Source organism: Seriola aureovittata, chromosome 24, assembly GCF_021018895.1.
Source record: "Seriola aureovittata isolate HTS-2021-v1 ecotype China chromosome 24, ASM2101889v1, whole genome shotgun sequence".
Taxonomy (NCBI): domain Eukaryota; kingdom Metazoa; phylum Chordata; class Actinopteri; order Carangiformes; family Carangidae; genus Seriola; species Seriola aureovittata.
In genome coordinates this window covers 3,685,356-3,705,069 of record NC_079387.1, presented here as the reverse complement: position 1 = coordinate 3,705,069, position 19,714 = coordinate 3,685,356, and the positions used below count along the sequence as shown (strand labels likewise).

The 19,714-nt window shown below is 39.4% G+C and overlaps 2 protein-coding genes across 4 annotated transcripts; one reads left to right on the top strand and one right to left on the bottom strand.

The window, feature by feature from the left end:
* Positions 1 to 24: 24 nt before the first annotated feature.
* Positions 25 to 18,762, top strand: nfkbiz (nuclear factor of kappa light polypeptide gene enhancer in B-cells inhibitor, zeta). 3 transcript variants are annotated; one of them, XM_056370875.1, is made up of 12 exons: positions 25 to 351; positions 1,060 to 1,203; positions 1,758 to 1,861; positions 2,210 to 2,535; positions 3,472 to 3,577; positions 3,660 to 3,806; positions 4,671 to 4,734; positions 4,820 to 4,989; positions 5,135 to 5,245; positions 5,463 to 5,630; positions 15,546 to 15,584; positions 18,663 to 18,762. In XM_056370875.1, exons 2-12 carry the CDS (start codon positions 1,107 to 1,109, stop codon positions 18,738 to 18,740), a joined length of 1,410 nt encoding a protein of 469 aa, XP_056226850.1. In that variant the 5' UTR covers positions 25 to 351; positions 1,060 to 1,106; the 3' UTR covers positions 18,741 to 18,762. The 3 variants fall into 3 exon arrangements, with proteins under 3 accessions (XP_056226850.1, XP_056226853.1, XP_056226851.1); XM_056370876.1 differs by lacking the exon at positions 25 to 351 and adding an exon at positions 954 to 972; XM_056370878.1 differs by lacking the exons at positions 15,546 to 15,584; positions 18,663 to 18,762 and adding an exon at positions 5,883 to 6,652.
* Positions 6,748 to 9,033, bottom strand: LOC130165537 (protein jagunal homolog 1-B). Its single transcript, XM_056370882.1, has 4 exons — positions 8,880 to 9,033; positions 8,534 to 8,631; positions 7,560 to 7,632; positions 6,748 to 7,465 (listed from the first exon to the last, which is right to left on the bottom strand). The coding sequence occupies exons 2-4, from the start codon at positions 8,620 to 8,622 to the stop codon at positions 7,076 to 7,078; spliced, it is 552 nt and encodes a 183-aa protein (XP_056226857.1). The 5' UTR covers positions 8,623 to 8,631; positions 8,880 to 9,033; the 3' UTR covers positions 6,748 to 7,075.
* Positions 18,763 to 19,714: the final 952 nt, after the last annotated feature.

Genomic DNA, 19,714 nt, shown 5'->3' with positions numbered 1-19,714 from the left:
TTTGTTTTATTATTATTATTTTTCATTAATTGTTTCTTGGACCGTGGGGGTTAATCTGTAACCATAAACAGAACTTTGCTTTCTACAAATCTATTAATCTGTTAAGTGGCTTTAAAAAAAAAAAAAAAAATCTTATTCCCACTGTGTTTATGACAAACCCAGGCTGTATTTTTTGAAGCGCCGCTTGCCTTTGTTTAAATCTCAAGAAATATGAGCCGTTGACAAGGGAGTGGTTTGTGCCAACTGCAGTACAAGTTATTCAGTACTTGCTCTCAAACCTGCTGTATGTTTCAGCTCTGAGACACGGGCTCCATCCCGCAGATGTTCCAGTTGTGCTGCGCAGCTTGATCAGTAAGTCTTTAACAGACATCTAAAACTACAAAATAGGGATTTTCTGGGGGGTTTTTTTGTTTGTTTTTTCCACAAGCTTAGTGTCAAAAATGTTACAAAAGAAAAGGCAGAACAGTGTTTTCTTTATTATATACTTAGCAGGAAATATTTGTTTAATTACATATAACTCAGTGTTTTCCTTGCCATACTCAGGGTTGATATGTGAAATTTGCCATGCAGTTTAGGTACTTATCCACTTATAAAGGCCTTATTGTTCAGAAGCTTTTCTTATGTATGCAGAGCATTGAGGTCATTTGCATATTAACCGACCTTTAGCAGCTTGTTCGGATGTTAAACTGACTGGTTGCACTGACTTTTCTCGCACACTATTTTTTATTATCAAGATCTGCAGATAAGGATTTACCTTAAATATATTTTCCTCAAAGGATCCTGTTCTCAGCCTGAAATTTCCAAAAGTGAGCAAACTATATTGAGCTGGGTTTACTGTAATACCTTTACTTTGAAAGTGACATCAGGCGCTCCTCAGTAACGTGTCAACCAGGAAGTTGAGCCAGGTGTGGGACATTTTGTCTGGCAGTTTTTCCTCATTTCTTGCTGTGACAGGCAGGAAGGTGCAGGCAGGTGATCCCGTCATACATGCTTTGTAATTACACCCCGTCAATCACACTTTGTCGATTGCACTGTTTTGACATTCAGTTTACATTCCAGGTGTGTGAGAGAAGAGAAGGTTTGGCTCCAAGCGGTGTGGTGTGTTGATGCATAACTCCTTCAACATGTTGGATCCAAGAGTGAGCGAGAACAGAGGAAACCAGATTCTGTCAACGGCCACCGACTTCAGCCAAGATTATAAAGGTCAGTCTTTAATTACGGTGAACAGATATGCTCCAAATTCAAAGGTATGAGATTCTATACACACACACACACACACACACACACACACACACACACACACACACACAGAGTCTCTTATTTTCTTGTCCCCGAACATGTGAGTCCACTTGTTGTGTCTTGACACAACAGGTGGACAAGGAAGTCCACTTGCTTACTGTTGACATTCGAGAGCAGGCCAATTCTTTGCATCACGGCCCAGTGCTTTTATCTAACCAACCTTGTACTTTCAGTAGAAAATGAGCCCAATAACATAAAGTTGTTAGACAATCATGATTAACATTTTTTTACACAATTAATTATACAAGGTTACCTGACATGTTGATAATGACGTGTTAAACACATTTTACTCTGACTTTAACACATCACTTTCAAGAGTGAACTAAAAGTAGCATAAAATGGAAGTAAAGAACAAGTACCTCAAAATTGTATTAAAGTACAGTGCTTTTCACCACTGCTTTGTATTTCTACTCTACTACATTATATTTGTCATTATATGATAGCTGTTTTTTCCCTAGGCTTTCTCATCACTGATCCCAGGCCACCAGGATACATCCAAGCTATGCAGAAGAAGAACACTGTGAAAGAGCTGCTAAAGATGAAACGACAGGTTTACGAACAGGTATTTCAACATGGTCATGACCATGATAAGATTTACGACAGGGTTTCCTTGTAAATGTTGCAATCAACTCCATTATTCACCTGTTTGTAAAAAATATATATACGTGGGAGTCTTATATTATTATTATTATTATTATAGTATATTATTATATTACACAAGTTATGTTTACGAGGATAGAGAAACTTTGAGTACGAGGAAGAAGTAGCAACAAAGTAGATCTTCTCAAGATTGGTATGCAAATCGTTCAAAGGCAGCACCAAATGTGGGTGTGTATGTTACAAAAGATAGCCAAATTACATTATTCACAATTTGAACAACAATAACAGTTTGGAAATGATTCTCTTTTAGGAATGGAACTTCTCACAGGAGGGCACCAACACGGAGCATGAATTTAAATGTGCAAAACTCGAACCCTTTGACAGTGATGCGAGTCCTCACATACTGAGCCCTCGTGCACCAGCGAGCCCCAAATTTACCCCAAATTTCCATCCCGCTTCTTCTCAAAATGGTCACATTACCCCACAACAAATGCAACATCCAGCTCCGCAGGGACAAGCGGCCCCGACCACGGAGGTCAAAATGTCTTTATTTCACTGGCAAATACAACAGGAGGCAAAGAGAGTCGGAGGAGTTTCCCCTGAGCTGCTGAACAAGCAAGACGCAGATGGTGACACGTACGTACGGGTGAACAAAGTCGGTATTTAGACCAACGATTCCCAAATACAGTCGTCGCAAAGGTGTACATGGCGAGGACAGACATAAACAGCAAAATAGGATTACAATTTGGCGCGTTGCTGATTTTTTTGTAAATTTATAATAACCAGTACGGTGCTTGTCAAACTAGAAGGACACCCGGAGAGCGCAGAACTCCGCCAAAGCCTATGGGAAAAAAAAATCAAATTCATAGTAAATGATCAGGACCTCTCCCAAAATTTAATGGGCTTTTCCCTGGCCCACACTTCATCCCTCCAACAAGTTGGGTGAAAATCGGCTCATTATTATGTGTAATCCTGCTGACCAATGAAAAGACAAAAAACATAGTCTCCCATAGTCAGACCCATGTCCACATACCAGGGCATAGGGAAACCCCAAGCGCACGCACGGGATCAAAAAACCACCATTTTAAAGAGAATCGCCAAAAATGAACCATTTATCATAGTCGGAGGCTATGAAGACTGAGAGAATCTTTGGGTTTTCAACTTTCCCACAGCTCATGAACTAACCAGATGTGACATACGCTTCGGTCAAAAAATGAAATAGAATTTAAGCTTGATATTGCGACTCAGATGAGGATTCGAGCCGTCGTGATCCGTGCGAGGACGGTTGAGCAGGGCTGCTGTATCTTTCTATTTATAAATATCATAATAGCTTATGACATGCTTTCAAGAGAGTCAGAGTGGATTTTCAGCAGAGCGAAAGATACCTGCGATTGTAACATCCGGGATGTTGAAATAGGTCTATATTTATTAAAAATAATAATAAATTTTATTTATAGGCGCCTTTACAAGGCAATCAAGAACACCTTAGCTAAATGTGATAGGTAAAAAATGCTATTGTTAGCTTCAAGAAATAAGCAAAAGTAATTGGCCATTTTCTTTTCCAACTGCCAGGTTTCTGCACATCGCAGTGGCACAAGGTAGACGGGCTCTGGCGTATGTGCTTGCTGCAAAAATGGCCAGCTCTGGCTCTCTGGACACGAAAGAGCACAACGGACAGGTACACACGGTCGTATGTGTTTATCTCACTGAATTAGTACTAAGAGCTTATTTATGCTGAGTTTCATACTCTCTGTACACAGACGGCGCTTCACATTGCAGCCACCACCAATCAACACTTGATTGCGCACGACCTGCTGGCGCACGGAGCACAAGTCAACACTCGTGACTTCTGGGGCCGATCTCCTTTGCACGTGTGTGTCGAGAAAGGCCACTTTCTCAGTCTTCAGGTAAGAATTCAGCGTTAACGCAGCAACACAAGTCAAATTTAAAAGACTGGATTCGACATCTTCACGGTCAGAGGTTCAGTCTCAGCGTTTATGAGACTTTGTCAATTTTAAAATCCAACACCCAAAGCAAAAAGTCTGTCTGACTGTAAGAAATAACATTCATTTGTTTGACCAAATAGCTCAGGCCGTTAGAAGGCCGGCCAGTACCCTGGGTTCGATTGTTTGGAGAGTCAGTCAATTTTGAAGTCCTGTTATAAAAAAATGAATAGTATAGTATGTTATAAAAAATGCCTTTAGTGTAGTAAATCATAAAAATGTCATAGTATAATATGTCATTAAAGAAAAAAAGTGAGAGTCTGAGGAGGGGCCTCCCAGGAGGAGGCAGTGTCGAGAAGGGCAGGGCAGGGCAGGATAGAGGAGGGGAGGAGAGGGAAGGGTAGAGGACGGATGGGAGCCTGAGCTATTAGAATTTCTGACCAGAGACATATAAAGGCCCTTTCTAACAGTGCCATTCTTTCATCTGGATGTGAGAAAAAACTCACATTGCATTAAGAATTGAACCCACTGTCTCAGATATTATTATCCATTAAAAGATTGAGCTTTTTCTTTGCGCGCCAGCCTTCAAAACTCACTGTAGCGCCCGAGGATCAAACCCGAGACCTCAAAGCTTCAAAGTAGTTCTCTTACATCCTGCGCTGTCCGGTCGGGGACACTTGAGGGTTCTTTACACGACATCTCGCTCCGTCCCTTGTAAGTCTGTGACAATGAAGCTCCTGCCTATGTTGCAATTAGAAAATGTATAGTTGTAGTTATTCTAGCACATTTTCTAAATGATCGATTTCTTTTTATTACTTATTTCCACAGAGCATCTGGAGGACCCTAACTGCGAGCGGGCGACCGATCGACATCGACGTTTTCAATTACGACGGTGAGGAGGTTTTATTTTTATGAAAACTTGGGAATGCTGATATAAAATATCTCTGCGATTGAATAATACTGTTCTCTCTCTGGAGGTTTAACCCCACTCCATGTAGCGGTCCTGTCTCACAATGCGGTCGTTAAAGAGCAGCGGTGTCTGGAAAATCCTTGTACGTACATGGCGGCGGAGCTGGTGCGGAGGAGACAGACGCTTGTCGAATGTGTTAAGACTGTGCTGCTCATGGGCGCCTCCCACGGGACCAAGGTAACCGTTACAAGCCACGCGGTCAAGTAAATACAACAGTTAAAACTCTGTATTAGGTGCAGTGTTGCGTCGTCAACATCGCCCAACTTGGTGACTACAAAAATGACCTTGTTTTCATGCGGTGTTTTTCGTTTCATTGCCGCAGGATCTGAAAAGCGGACGGACTTGTCTTCACATGGCTTCTGAGGAGGCGAATGTGGAGCTGTTGCAACTTTTCCTCGACCGGCCGTCCGCGATGACCATTGTAAATGTTAAGGTTAGTCTTCGTTTGGGACGACGATATTCTAACGTCGGTTTTTCTTTTCACTCTAAAGCAGACGAGTCATCGACAAACCGGTTAACCTGTAGAAAACAAAGAAAATGCTGAACTGATACTAGGAACACTTGGGATTGAATTAGCTACAGACTTAGATTTGCAAAATGCTGAAGCTCAAACTGCGTGTAATGTGTACTTTTGCATCTATATGTTTCAGACATTCAGCGGAAACACCGCCCTGCACATCGTCAGTTGTTTGCAAAACCGCCAAACTCAAGTGGAAGCGGTGAAGCTGCTGATGAGAAAAGGAGCCGACCCCGGGTCCAAAAACTTTGAAAATGAGCTTCCCTCTCAGCTGGTGCCTGAAGGACCCATTGGTGAAAAGGTAAGGTGTGAAATCACGACTACAGCTAAAACTGTGTGTCACGTTATGTAATTTACTGACAGAAATGCGAGACGTTTGAAAACTCACTGTAATGAGGAACGAACTTTGTCGTGCGATAACATTCTTGTGGGGAACCCCGTTAGATTGGGAGAAATTAAATGTAAGGCAGCGTGATCAATTATAACACTTCCGGTAAAAAAAAAACAAAAAAAAAAGAGGAACAGGTAAATTAGACTTTTGTCTTTTTTTCAGGTGCGGATGATCCTGAAAGGAAAACGTGTTTGTGCTTAAATGAAGCTCAGAAACACTGTCAGTCAGACAGTCCACTCTATCTAAATATTATTTGCCAAAACAAGGCAGATGCAGGTTGTTTCAGTGAAACATGCCACATTGTTCATTACCATGTAGTGCTCAAAAGAAAGGGAAGCTATGACTTGTGTTTTGCTGTAGAGTAAGTAAATGTTTTCTAGATAAAGCTCGCAATCATCAATCAGGTGTCGGGAGGAATCGCGGTTGTTTGGACAGATTTCACTGTTAATACCTTAATACCTTATGGGATCATTTGGGCTATTTAAAAATATGCAGAGTTCACATATTATAGGTTGTTTCTTTTTACTGCGGTGTCCATACAGTCATGTGTTTGGAATAGAAAATACCTGTACATGTATTTTCTTGACATGTAAAATAACGTAAGTCACGTTGACATAATTTTACTGCGAACAGGTTTGAGTGTGATGTTATGTCATCAAAATGTTTGTTTTAAGAGGTTTCAATATTGCACATTTTGTACATATCTTTCAAATGTAAATTCTGTGTAGGCCGAGTCCAAAATAATGTAGATCTTGTGGAAAGTCTCGATATATTCCGGCCACGCCGTTTCACTACATTTCATTGTTAAATATACCGCAAGCCGTGCATTAACTGTGTGTGTGATTTTCAACTCAATAAATAGTCTCTTCACAATGAAAAGTTTAACTTGATTTTGATGTTTTTCCCACACGTGTAAAAATCGGTTTTGACAGATTTTAGTTCAGGTTCTGGCAAATCCGAACGCCTCGGTTAATCATACCGGCGATCACCGACAAAACGACCGAAGCACTTTGGTCAATAATCGATCCGACGTTCAAATGTATTTATTTTAATTTGTTTCCAAACATCAACTTACACGTTAATACAGTGTCGTCCAGTTATCCCCGTGTTTACACCATCAGTACCTACAATAATGTTGTACAGACACACGGAAAACATTTACAGTTTATGTCAACGAAATGCCAGACGCCGGCTGTTCGTAGACTAATTTTCAGCAAACAAACAGCTGTCAAATATAAATGTAGAAAAAGTTGACAGATGACATTATTTTCGGGAGTCTTTTCTCCCGGTCTCCAAAAAGCTCCGGGGCTCTGCGATCCTCTTTGCCCAGATCTCAGTGCCGCACGTGCTTTTCATCATTTCTTCTTCTTGTCCTGCGTGGTGGCGAACCACTGGTCCAGCAACTTCTTGCTGTAGTAGATCTGCCAGCCGTGCACCTGGACGGCGATGACGACGGCCAGGTACATGACGGAAACGGCCGAGAAGCCGAAGATAAAGCGGTAAGCTTTGCCGTGACGATAGAGCTGCTGCGCCACGGGGAACATCTCCATGCTGCCGTAGATAAGCGGGGCCACGCAGAAGAGCCCGGCTCCGATCATGGAGATTACCAGGTAGCTGATGTTGTTGCGAGGCAACGCCGAGAAGCTGAAGACTGTGGGAATTATGCTCAGGAGGTAAGGGTACTCCCACTGGTAAGGGGAGGCCACCACCTTGTGGGACACCAGGTTCAGCTGGCTCACCGTTACCTGAGAAACAAGAGACGTTAGAGAGTTACGACCATCTGCGAATAAAATAAATGCTTTTTTTCAAGGTTTTGTCATAATTGTGGTTTGCAATTACCTGAGCTGCCATCAGGATCCAGATGAGAAGATGGACAATGTTGAGTTTGCGGATCTCAGACTTCAAGGCGACACTGACAGAGGGGCGGGCGATCAGGGATTCCGTCGTTTCAAGAAAAAAAAAAAAACCCAAAACAATTCAAGTCACTGATGCGTTCATTTTTCAAACCAAATTTTACTTCCACTCGGGCAGCATATAGCTCTCAAATGTATCGCGGCACCGTTTATCGAGGGTTAACGAGCTGCAAATAAAATGAACAATTGAAAGTGCTTTGAGAGTTAGGCAGTCACTTGCAATTATAAACGTTAATATGTAACTTGTAAAGGTTTCCCACAATAATCCATCCAGTCTGCCATTGTAAACGTTAATATGAATTTTAATCCAGATGTCCTGAAACCCGTTCCCAGGAGATAAGTGGTAAAACAGTCCATTGCAGCGGGCTTCCTGAAGGATTTTTTTTTTCACGACCCAGAAGTTGTTCTTATTAAACGGGTACCACAAGGGCTTAAATTGGGATTTCTGAGGAGGCTGAGCCTTTGTCTGCAGGTAAGTAACAGCCCCCTGTACTAGTCTAGATTAGAACGAATCAAGAACAGTTTATCACTGGATCGGGACAGGAAGTCATTATTAGAAGAATGTCTGTTTCTACTAGACCATCTTCAAGCTCAAAGGAGACAAATAATTAATAGAAATGAAATAAAATAGTCTTCAAAGTCTAACAACTGTAACAAATGGCCTCATAATGTCACCTGTTTATTTTACTCACGGGTTCTAGTAGTAGTTGTAATGTTATACAGGAATCGATGGCAGCATAACTTGAAAAGCAGATCATTTAACCTGCATTATCTCAGATCTAGGACTATTGTAATAAAGACAAACTGCGCACACAGAAAGCCGATTCAACATGAGTAATTATATTTCTTCATGGAGGAGGCTCTGAGACTTCCTCTTTGTAAAATGACACACACACAGACCTCATCTGGTAGTGTGAAGCGACGCGCTCCCGGTGCTGAAAGTCACTGCCGTCTGTACCTGCTGCTCTCGGACCTTCTCGAGAAGCCATGGTAAATGTCTGAAAGCAGAACACGTGGAGTTTTAATTAAGACAAGAGCCGCTGTAATTACAATAAAAAGGTTAAGTTATGTTGCAACCTTAAGTAAGAGTCTCCCCTCCGATTCCTGAGCAGAATTGAATAGCTAACTAACTGTCCGGTTACGTAGTGTCGGCTAGGTTTCTGTAGCTTCACATAAGGGCCAGGAAAAAGTTTTGAAGCTGCTGCGTAGTAAAACACACCAGCGGTTAATCGCAGCACTTACTTACCTTTTACGTGCCAGTGCTCATAAAAAGCCTGAAGGTATAAATGTGCGGGGGTAACACAGACAGCCGTGCTAGCCGAGTGCATCCGTACAAGGGAGAGGTGACGGACGTAAAGGGAAGTGTGACATCTCAAACTCCGATTGGTCAGAATCTCTCCGATTCAAACTAACTTTATTGATATGACAATATGACTTCAAAACAAAATTCGAATTATTCAGTGACTATAAACTTTATTTTTGTATACTTTAGTAAAAGAAAAACAAATTGCTAAATAGTATATACCGTATTTATGATGATAATGAAACATGAAATAGAGGTGAATGTAATGTTAAATGAGGAGTTTCATTTGTTATTTCGTTAGCTTCCCCCTCAGGCTGTCTATTTGTAGCACAGTTTTGTTTCTCCCTGGTTGTTTTGCATCTCTTTGGCCCGCATTTTAAATGCAGGTCTGAAGTGAGGTACCTACAACTGACCGCTCGTGATCGGGTCACTTACTTTTCGTTTAATGTGGCACGTCATGTGCTCCAAAATCATTTGTGATTATTACTGTAGTAATACAGATGTAGGAACAAGTGTAAAGATAATGAAAATCCAGTCAAGTCAAGACAACCGTTTTTATTTATCTATTAAAAGTCAGCAGTAAAAGCAACACAGACCAACATTCAGCCAATAAATGAAATCTATGATATCAAATGGTCAAAAGGAAAGAATGAAAATACAGTTAGTCTGGCAAGTTGTGTGTGTGTGTGTGTGGGGGTACTTTTTCCTGTCCTGTTCTGGACTGCTATATCTTCCAAATAACATAAAAAGACAATAACTTAAAAACGATGGTCGAAAATACATAAACCGATTGTATGTTACGGTAACTTTGAGTAAATGCGTTGAACGATTAAACCGATATGATCTTATGTGTCCTGTGCAGTTTATAACTATAAAGCAATTTAAAAAAAAAAAAAGGAGTGAAAAGTGAATAAAATTTTGCAACAGAAAGCCTCATTGTTCCAGGAATTATTCCAGCCAAGTCACGCATATATCGTGTATGTATGGATATAAGAATAAATGCGCAATATAAACATGCGAGAATGATCACGACTGATAATATTAGGTCGTATTTCTGACTATTTTTTTGATTCCTACGTATCGTAGGCCGCCGCTCACTGTGAACCATTTAACTTGACCTATATTTTACCTTTGAACCCATAAGTAGTTTTCCATTAATATCTCCCGTGTTTATACACGTCTCTCACGTCGGGTAAAACACTGAGTGAACATATTGACCGGCTGTATGAGTCGGTCACGGGGAGGATCTGTCTGAGTTCGGGAGATACGGCAGGTAAGGAGCTAAATCATTTAAAAACAAACAAACAAAAAAAAAACCCCAGCTAACTCCACGCTTCTCTGAGCAGCCACGATGACGTCAATGTCAGCTGACCGACACGTAGTCACGTAACACTAACTGCACGGAAGTTACCGGCATTTGTTTACAAGGAGCAGAGCGCGGATGACGGGCACACGAAACATCAAAAGTTTGAGTTGTAAAACATATTGATCACGACACAAATATGATATAGACCGAATAGAGCTGTTAGTAAGAAAGCGGCAGATAGTACGAGCTGCGAGGACGAAGAAAACAAGCGGGTTTCAAGGGACTCAGACGAGGATTCCGAGCCCGCGTGAGTACGGCTCCTGTTTCACCGTTGTAGCATGATGTATCTTTGTGATATGTGTATGGGTTATATTTATAAATATCAGGATAGCTCATGACAGCTTTTCAAGAGTCATACTTTTTTTTTTTTTTTTTAAATAATGTAGTGACTTGGGTTCAACAAAATAAACCTAAGCCACAGTGAGGGGCTGCTACTGGGATGCGTGGTTGTCATGAGGTGGCTCCATATGATAAATCAAAGCATCCGACTTGTGCTTACGATTACGATGTATTTATTTATTTACCGTGTAACGAAACAGCCTTTGATATTCACTCACATAGGTTGTACCAATAACTTGCATGAAAATAAACAAAAAGGCGTAAACATTGGGCTCTAAACGGCGACGGTCAAAAACTGTGTGCTTCTCCCTCTACTTATACATTTCATGTGTTGCCATTCAATGCGCCACCGACTGTGTCTATCAATCTAATACAAACGACAACAGCATCAAACAGTGAAGATAATGTGGCGTTAAACCTAGGATCGTCGACAGTTAATTGTGATGTTAAAGGGAAAACCAGTCATTCAGTTAAAAATGGCGATTGGACAAAAATATTTAGTTTGAGTTGTTTTTAGAGCATTTTTAATAAGAAATCGATGCTGCAAGTGACGGATATCACAACTTGTCAGAAGAAACGATCACGAGGGCTTTACTTTGTAGTAAGCGTGACGTGTAAAATGTGCCGATTTTGGTCAAGATTGCGTCCGTGATGATTTGTTTCTCACCATTAAAATATATTTATTCAAGAAGTGACTGTTATACGTAAAACTGCCGGACGGTTCTTCGCCTCAGAGACCGGTGAGGGAAGGGGAACAGGTCGCACCACATCAGGCCACCGCATTCGTTTATTTGAAATTAGAGATCTCCACTCAAACCAATATTTATTTGCTATTAAAGAATCAAAATCAGCATGTACGTGGATCTCCTCTGATCTGAAAACCACAGTCTGCAAGCAGTTAGCTGTGGCCAACGTCCCAGAGAAGAGTGTCTATCCAGTTACACAGAGCTTTGTATATATTTTTGTAATTATCTGATTGGTGAAAAAGTTGGGCAGAAACCATGGTTTAGACTCAGCTCTCCCTTTGTCGGTGCACAGGCTGGTCAATAGGGCGCCGCCCTCCCTGATGGAAAGTGATTTTTAAATGTTTTTATTTGTTTTTATTTTTTCCAAAAATAATCGTTTAAAATTATAAAGAACGAGCCATATATATATAACATAAACCATTATTTATGGGGTAATTTGTGTCCACGGTCACTTCCCCTCTCTCCTGGGGCGCTAGAAAAGTTGCCCCAGCACTGCAGCAGCTCAGCCAAAAAAAACGGGTAATTTAGCGTCATCAAATTTGTTTTTTGTTTTTTCAAACTTTATTGAACATTTCAATTTTACAATTCAACATAGGAATCTTCATTTTGCATTCTGATGTAAAACATTTTCAAACTCTGTTCAAAAAGCAAGGCAGAAAAATAAACTATGACATGACAACAAATTAATAACACAGGCTAATTTTTCTCACCTCCCAGCAGTCAGGATTAAAAAAAAAAGCAGATCTCTATTAACTAATTAATCAAAGCATCAGGTACCTTGACACAGGTCTTGTATCGGTTCTATGTGTCTGCCAAAAACAACAAATCTTAATTTCACTTTTAAAACATGTCAGTGAGGGTTTCTGATTCCTCCATTTACTTGTATGGATATGATATTTTCCCATATTTATGATTATATTAACCATATCAGAGACTTTCTTTAGTTAGGTTATTTTTGTAAATTAAAATTTGTTGTGTATCAAATGGTGTGATATTCTCCATTTTTATGCTTAGCCAAAATTGTTCGGTAACTTTGCAAGAGTAGAAAAGATGTTCAATGGTTTCTGGTTCTTTGAGACAGAAAGTGCAGGGGTCAACCTCAAAACCAAATCTTTTTTTAAGCATTTCTGCTACAGGATAATAATTGTTTATGGTTTTGTATTGTAGTTCCTTTGGGGCCATTTACAATATTTATCTATGATGGATGGATTATCGCTTATTCTGAGTTTTGCATTTCTTGTATAGTCATGAAAAATTTTACACTTAAAAGCATTTCCGATGAATTGGTTGTTACATTTTTTGTCTCTAATAAGCATTTGGTTAATTTTTAAGTCTGGCATGACCGTTTGTATTCTTCATTGAGAGAGTGTGTTTTGTATTAAGTGTGTCAGAGCAAGAGGTATTGCTTTGCATATTCTGCTGAATTCCCCCCTGAAGGCATTTAGTTGTAAAAAATTTACCATGATCATCCATAAGGTCTATAACAAAAGTTATCTTTTTAACAAGCCACTTTTGATGTCATCAAATTTGTTAAGCAACCAGAAACAAGTGTCGGAAATCGAGACGGCGTCGTCAAGTGGACAAGAACAAGAACACGCAGAGCTTCAGCTACCCGTAAATTCTGTAAAATCGCTCTTGCTAAACCACTTCGAAAGGAGAACTTTGTGTTAAAGAATTTGGACCTGAGAAGCCCGGTCTGAATTTAACACAGCAGATACAGGAGAAAGGTAAAACTCACCAGAGGAGCTTCTCTCTGAACTGGTATGACATGAAGGCTTGGCTAACTGGATGTAGTTTTGCAAATGCAGTATTCTGCTTCCCGTGTTTACTTTTTAAAATGCCGGGGGCAGATATTACATGGACTGTAACAGGAGTTAGAGACCTAAAACATTTATCAGAGCGGATTAAAAAACACGAATGCTCGAAGGTGCACGTGAACAACGCAGGATTGCGGTCAGAAAACACAATGAAGAGCTGGATCGAGGATCATTGAGTGTGTGAAATTCTGTGGAGCTTTTGAGTTGGCATTGCGAGGCCACGATGAGACAGCATCGTCCGACAACCCCCTGAAGACCAACTTTTGGACTGTGTGCTGACGGTTCTTTGAGATTGCATTGTGGAGGATATAAAAAGGGCAGATGAAACAAAGTTCATGTACAAATAAGACCACTCACCTGTAAACATTATATTGTAATTTTGTACTATGAGTATTCACTAATGTATTTAATCCAATTGCTACATGTTATGTTCCTATGACACAGTTTTTCTTAATCATCATCCAACTGTAAATGTCTCTCAAGAACTTTAATTTTGTATTAAGAGTAATCACTAATATACGCCTCATATCATTATCTGTAAAGCTGTTGATTTCTAAAGGGCAATTAAATTATTATTGTTTATCCCTAAAACAATGGTATCTTTTGGTTTGGGTTCTTTTATTGGTATAGTTACTGAAAGCTTCTGGCACATACAGCCCCACCTAGAATATTTTTCACCAGCTGCCACTGGGGGAAAATTGGCTACGAGGCATCTCGCAACACAAGTTAACTGTGTTGCTGGCAGGAAGGGCTTCAGATGTGCCTTACTTGATGATCGTTTGACTTTTCTCCGACAAAATCGGCGTGCGTCTGTGTTTTTTGACAGTTGTTCTTGTAAGTCAAAAGCCTGTAGGTCCGGCCGCGATTATTTGGCAAATGCTGCCAGTGGAAAAGGACCGCTCCTTACCGAGGTCACTTTCCAGACCCTTGGGAGAAGGCTGACTACTAGGTGACAGGAGGGGACATTCCCTTTCTTGTAGTCTGAGTTGTGGGCAGTAATTGGTGGGAGAAGTGAGAGAGAAGAAAAAAAGCAAAAGAGATGACATCGGTCACGTGCGTAAGTGGCTTGGATTTAGAGAGGTTAAAAATGTATCCCAGGTTTATGTAAAGACTGATATAGTGGCTAAGCCTAAAATTTTAATAGGACACAGGCAATTATTGTTCACATATCTCAATCCACCTTCCTCTCAATGAAAGGTTCCTACCTATATATATTATCTAGCTTGTGGTTGCCAAAAATGTTGTCCTGCTGTAGTGTTAACAGGCTGGGTTGTCTGCGACCCCATGGAGACTCCGGTCCAGTTTCAGAAGAACACCGATGAGCCCATGGTGTGTAGACAAATGTCAGATATGTGCTGTGTACTCTGTTTTTGTTGAAGCAGTTTGCAAGTATGTTTCACCTTCACAAGGTACTATAGGATCTAGACTTAAGTTATTGTGTGAGCGTTTCTTTAAGGCTACTTCACAGTAAAAAGAAGTAGAGGGTACTACTTTTGCACACTGCAGCTGTGTTCCTGTTTTATGAAAGTACAGATCCTTTTCAGAGCTGGTGTTGACATGTGTCTCCAGTGATCATGAATGGGCAGCTGTAAATATGTGTCTCTGCATGAGTGTAGAGTAAGCACCTCACTTCCCATGCAAACAAACAGTTATGTGTATTTATTGTAGTGTTAATGCCATAATTTAGAATTCACTCTTGTTGAAACGGGGCACCAGTCCTCTCATATCAGAAGCTGTGATTTCCTGATCTCTATGTCAAAAGAACACAACAGCTGGGTGTAAATAAAGGTGTTTATTAACTAAACTACTATCTACAGAGTAAATGCAATGACCAGTGTGATGTTATGGCTATACAGCTGATGATACAAGGTAATTAAATATTAGTATATTTTGACATCGACACAGTCAAGAGCAGAGGGTCAGGACTGGCCTACTATGAGTTGTGCTGTAGCTGGAGACCCTTGGCTGGAACCCAGGTTGCCACGGTGACGGATTCTGTCAGTGATTCAGCTCTGGTGGAGTTCGTGGCTAGCAGCTTAGAGCTAACTCCTCAGCAACGTATGAATTAATCACAACTGTTTTATCCCCTGGTGCATGTTTCGCATCTTAGTGAGAATCAGTCCTTTTGGTGTTATAGACTGGAGATTTTGCCTGTATTCTCCAGTTGCCCATTGGTTGATCCTCTGGAGCTGACCTGTTTGTCTTTACAATGAACTTCTTTAATGGCTTGTGACTGATGCCAGTGGATAAGAGAGTGTGTGTGCACAGCACTTAGAATGAAATATGTATTTGAAGTTCAGTGAAGTGTGTTGTAAGTTTTCCCTCTGCTTGTTTCTTCTAGGGCATGACCCCAACCACTGCATCACGACTCATCGACAAGGTACGTGTGATGAGGTTAAGCAGAGAGTGTAGCTCTCATGTTCTGTCTTCACTGTGTCTTTATTTGAAGCTTTTTGAGTGACAGTAGGAGGTTTAATATTTGCCTGTATTCCTTCTGCTTTTATGCAGAACTCTGGTAAATTGCGTGAACAGTGTTCCTGTCTTCATAGGCACTTGTGGAAATGTAATTGACTTTGGTCTCATAATTTAGTTGGTCCCCTGCAGTGTCCATTTGTGGTCTAGGTATATCTCTGTGGAAGGGAATGTTTTGAGGCCTTCTGACAGATGTTCCTCAGAAACGTAATTCTTTGATTGCTAGTGGCTGTTTTGATGATTAATGCGGTACGGTAGAACTTTTGTCGTTGAGGAAGAAACGTGATTCTTTGATTGCTAGTGGCTGTTTTGATGATTAATGCGGTACGGTAGAACCGTGATTCTTTGATTGCTAGTGGCTGTTTTGATGATTAATGCGGTACGGTAGAACTTTTGTCGTTGAGGAAGAAACGTGGTTCTTTGATTGCTAGTGGCTGTTTTGATGATTAATGCGGTACGGTAGAACTTTTGTCGTTGAGGAAGAAACGTGGTTCTTTGATTGCTAGTGGCTGTTTTGATGGTTAATGCAGTATAGTTGAACTTTTGTCGTTGGGGAAGAAATGTGATTCTTTGATTGCTAATGGCTGTTTTGATGATTAATGCGGTATAGTTGAACTTTTGTCGTTGAGGGAGAAACGTGATTCTTTGATTGCTAATGGCTGTTTTGATGATTAATGTAGTATAGTTGAACTTTTGTCGTTGGGGAAGAAACGTGATTCTTTGATTGCTAATGGCTGTTTTGATGGTTAATGTAGTATAGTTGAACTTTTGTCGTTGGGGAAGAAACGTAATTCTTTGATTGATGATTAATGCGGTATAGTTGAACTTTTATCGTTGGGGAAGAAACGTGATTCTTTGATTGCTAATGGCTGTTTTGATGATTAATGTAGTATAGTTGAACTTTTGTCGTTGGGGAAGAAACGTGATTCTTTGATTGCTAATGGCTGTTTTGATGGTTAATGTAGTATAGTTGAACTTTTGTCGTTGGGGTAGAAACGTGATTCTTTGATTGCTAATGGCTGTTTTGATGATTAATGCGGTATAGTTGAACTTTTGTCGTTGAGGGAGAAACGTGATTCTTTGATTGCTAATGGCTGTTTTGATGGTTAATGCAGTATAGTTGAACTTTTGTCGTTGAGGTAGAAACGTGATTCTTTGATTGCTAATGGCTGTTTTGATGGTTAATGTAGTATAGTTGAACTTTTGTCGTTGGGGAAGAAACGTAATTCTTTGATTGATGATTAATGCGGTATAGTTGAACTTTTGTCGTTGAGGGAGAAACGTGATTCTTTGATTGCTAGTGGCTGTTTTGATGATTAATGTAGTATAGTTGAACTTTTGTCGTTGGGGAAGAAACGTGATTCTTTGATTGCTAATGGCTGTTTTGATGGTTAATGTAGTATAGTTGAACTTTTGTCGTTGGGGAAGAAACGTAATTCTTTGATTGATGACTAATGTGGTATAGTTGAACTTTTGTCGTTGGAGAAGAAACGTGATTCTTTGATTGCTAATGGCTGTTTTGATGATTAATGTAGTATAGTTGAACTTTTGTCGTTGGGGAAGAAACGTAATTCTTTGATTGATGATTAATGTGGTATAGTTGAACTTTTATCGTTGGGGAAGAAACGTGATTCTTTGATTGCTAATGGCTGTTTTGATGATTAATGTAGTATAGTTGAACTTTTGTCGTTGGGGAAGAAACGTGATTCTTTGATTGCTAATGGCTGTTTTGATGGTTAATGTAGTATAGTTGAACTTTTGTCGTTGGGGAAGAAACGTGATTCTTTGATTGCTAATGGCTGTTTTGATGGTTAATGCGGTATAGTTGAACTTTTGTCGTTGGGGTAGAAACGTGATTCTTTGATTGCTAATGGCTGTTTTGATGATTAATGCGGTATAGTTGAACTTTTGTCGTTGAGGGAGAAACGTGATTCTTTGATTGCTAATGGCTGTTTTGATGGTTAATGCGGTATAGTTGAACTTTTGTCGTTGGGGTAGAAACGTGATTCTTTGATTGCTAATGGCTGTTTTGATGATTAATGCGGTATAGTTGAACTTTTGTCGTTGAGGGAGAAACGTGATTCTTTGATTGCTAATGGCTGTTTTGATGGTTAATGCGGTATAGTTGAACTTTTGTCGTTGGGGTAGAAACGTGATTCTTTGATTGCTAATGGCTGTTTTGATGATTAATGCGGTATAGTTGAACTTTTGTCGTTGAGGGAGAAACGTGATTCTTTGATTGCTAATGGCTGTTTTGATGGTTAATGCGGTATAGTTGAACTTTTGTCGTTGAGGGAGAAACGTGATTCTTTGATTGCTAATGGCTGTTTTGATGGTTAATGCGGTATAGTTGAACTTTTGTCGTTGAGGGAGAAACGTGATTCTTTGATTGCTAATGGCTGTTTTGATGGTTAATGCGGTATAGTTGAACTTTTGTCGTTGGGGAAGAAACGTAATTCTTTGATTGATGATTAATGCGGTATAGTTGAACTTTTGTCGTTGAGGGAGAAACGTGATTCTTTGATTGCTAGTGGCTGTTTTGATGATTAATGTAGTATAGTTGAACTTTTGTCGTTGAGGGAGAAACGTGATTCTTTGATTGCTAATGGCTGTTTTGATGATTAATGCAGTATAGTTGAACTTTTGTCGTTGGAGAAGAAACGTGATTCTTTGATTGCTAATGGCTGTTTTGATGATTAATGCAGTATAGTTGAACTTTTGTCGTTGAGGGAGAAACATGATTCTTTGATTGCTAATTAATGTAGTATAGTTGAACTTTTGTCGTTGGGGAAGAAACGTAATTCTTTGATTGATGCGGTATAGTTGAACTTTTGTCGTTGAGGGAGAAACGTGATTCTTTGATTGATGATTAATGCGGTATAGTTGAACTTTTGTCGTTGAGGGAGAAACGTGATTCTTTGATTGCTAATGGCTGTTTAATGTAGTTCTTTGATTGTGCTTAATTGTTATTTCTTTTCTTCCTCAGGGACTGCATAGGGGGCGGCTGGCAAATTTTTGGATATGCAGTTTGTGTGTGGTTACAATAAAAGAAATGACCGGGTGAAAAGGCTCATGTGTTGTCCTTTCACAAAATTAAGTTTTAAGTTTTAAGTTTTAAGTTTTAAGTTTTAAGTTTTAAGTTTTAAGTTTTAAGTTTTAAGTTTTAAGTTTTAAGTTTTAAGTTTTAAGTTTTAAGTTTTAAGTTTTAAGTTTTAATACTTACTTACTTACTTACTTACTTACTTACTTACTTACTTACTTACTACTTACTTACTTACTTACTTACTTACTTACTTACTTACTTACTTACTTACTTACTTACTTACTTACTTACTTACTTACTTACTTACTTACTTACTTACTTACTACTTACTTACTTACTTACTTACTTACTTACTTACTTACTTACTTACTTACTTACTTACTTACTTACTTACTTACTTACTTACTTACTTACTTACTTACTTACTTACTTACTTACTTACTTACTTACTTACTTACTTACTTACTTACTTACTTACTTACTTACTTACTACTTACTTACTTACTTACTTACTTACTTACTTACTTACTTACTTACTTACTTACTTACTTACTTACTTACCTTACTTACTTACTTACTTACTTACTTACTTACTTACTTACTTACTTACTTACTTACTTACTTACTTACTTACTTACTTACTTACTTACTTACTTACTTACTTACTTACTTACTTACTTACTTACTTACTTACTTACTTACTTACTTACCTTACTTACTTACTTACTTACTTACTTACTTACTTACTTACTTACTTACTTACTTACTTACTTACTTACTTACTTACTTACTTACTTACTTACTTACTTACTTACTTACTTACTTACTTACTTACTTACTTACTTACTTACTTACTTACAACAAAACCACAAATTACCAACCTCTTTTAAAAACAAACACCCATTGTAAGACACAGTGCATTTTTGTTTTGTTTCTTTCTGCACACATAAATTGGACTCAGTTCTCAATCCCAGTCTGTCTTGTGAGGTAAGGGG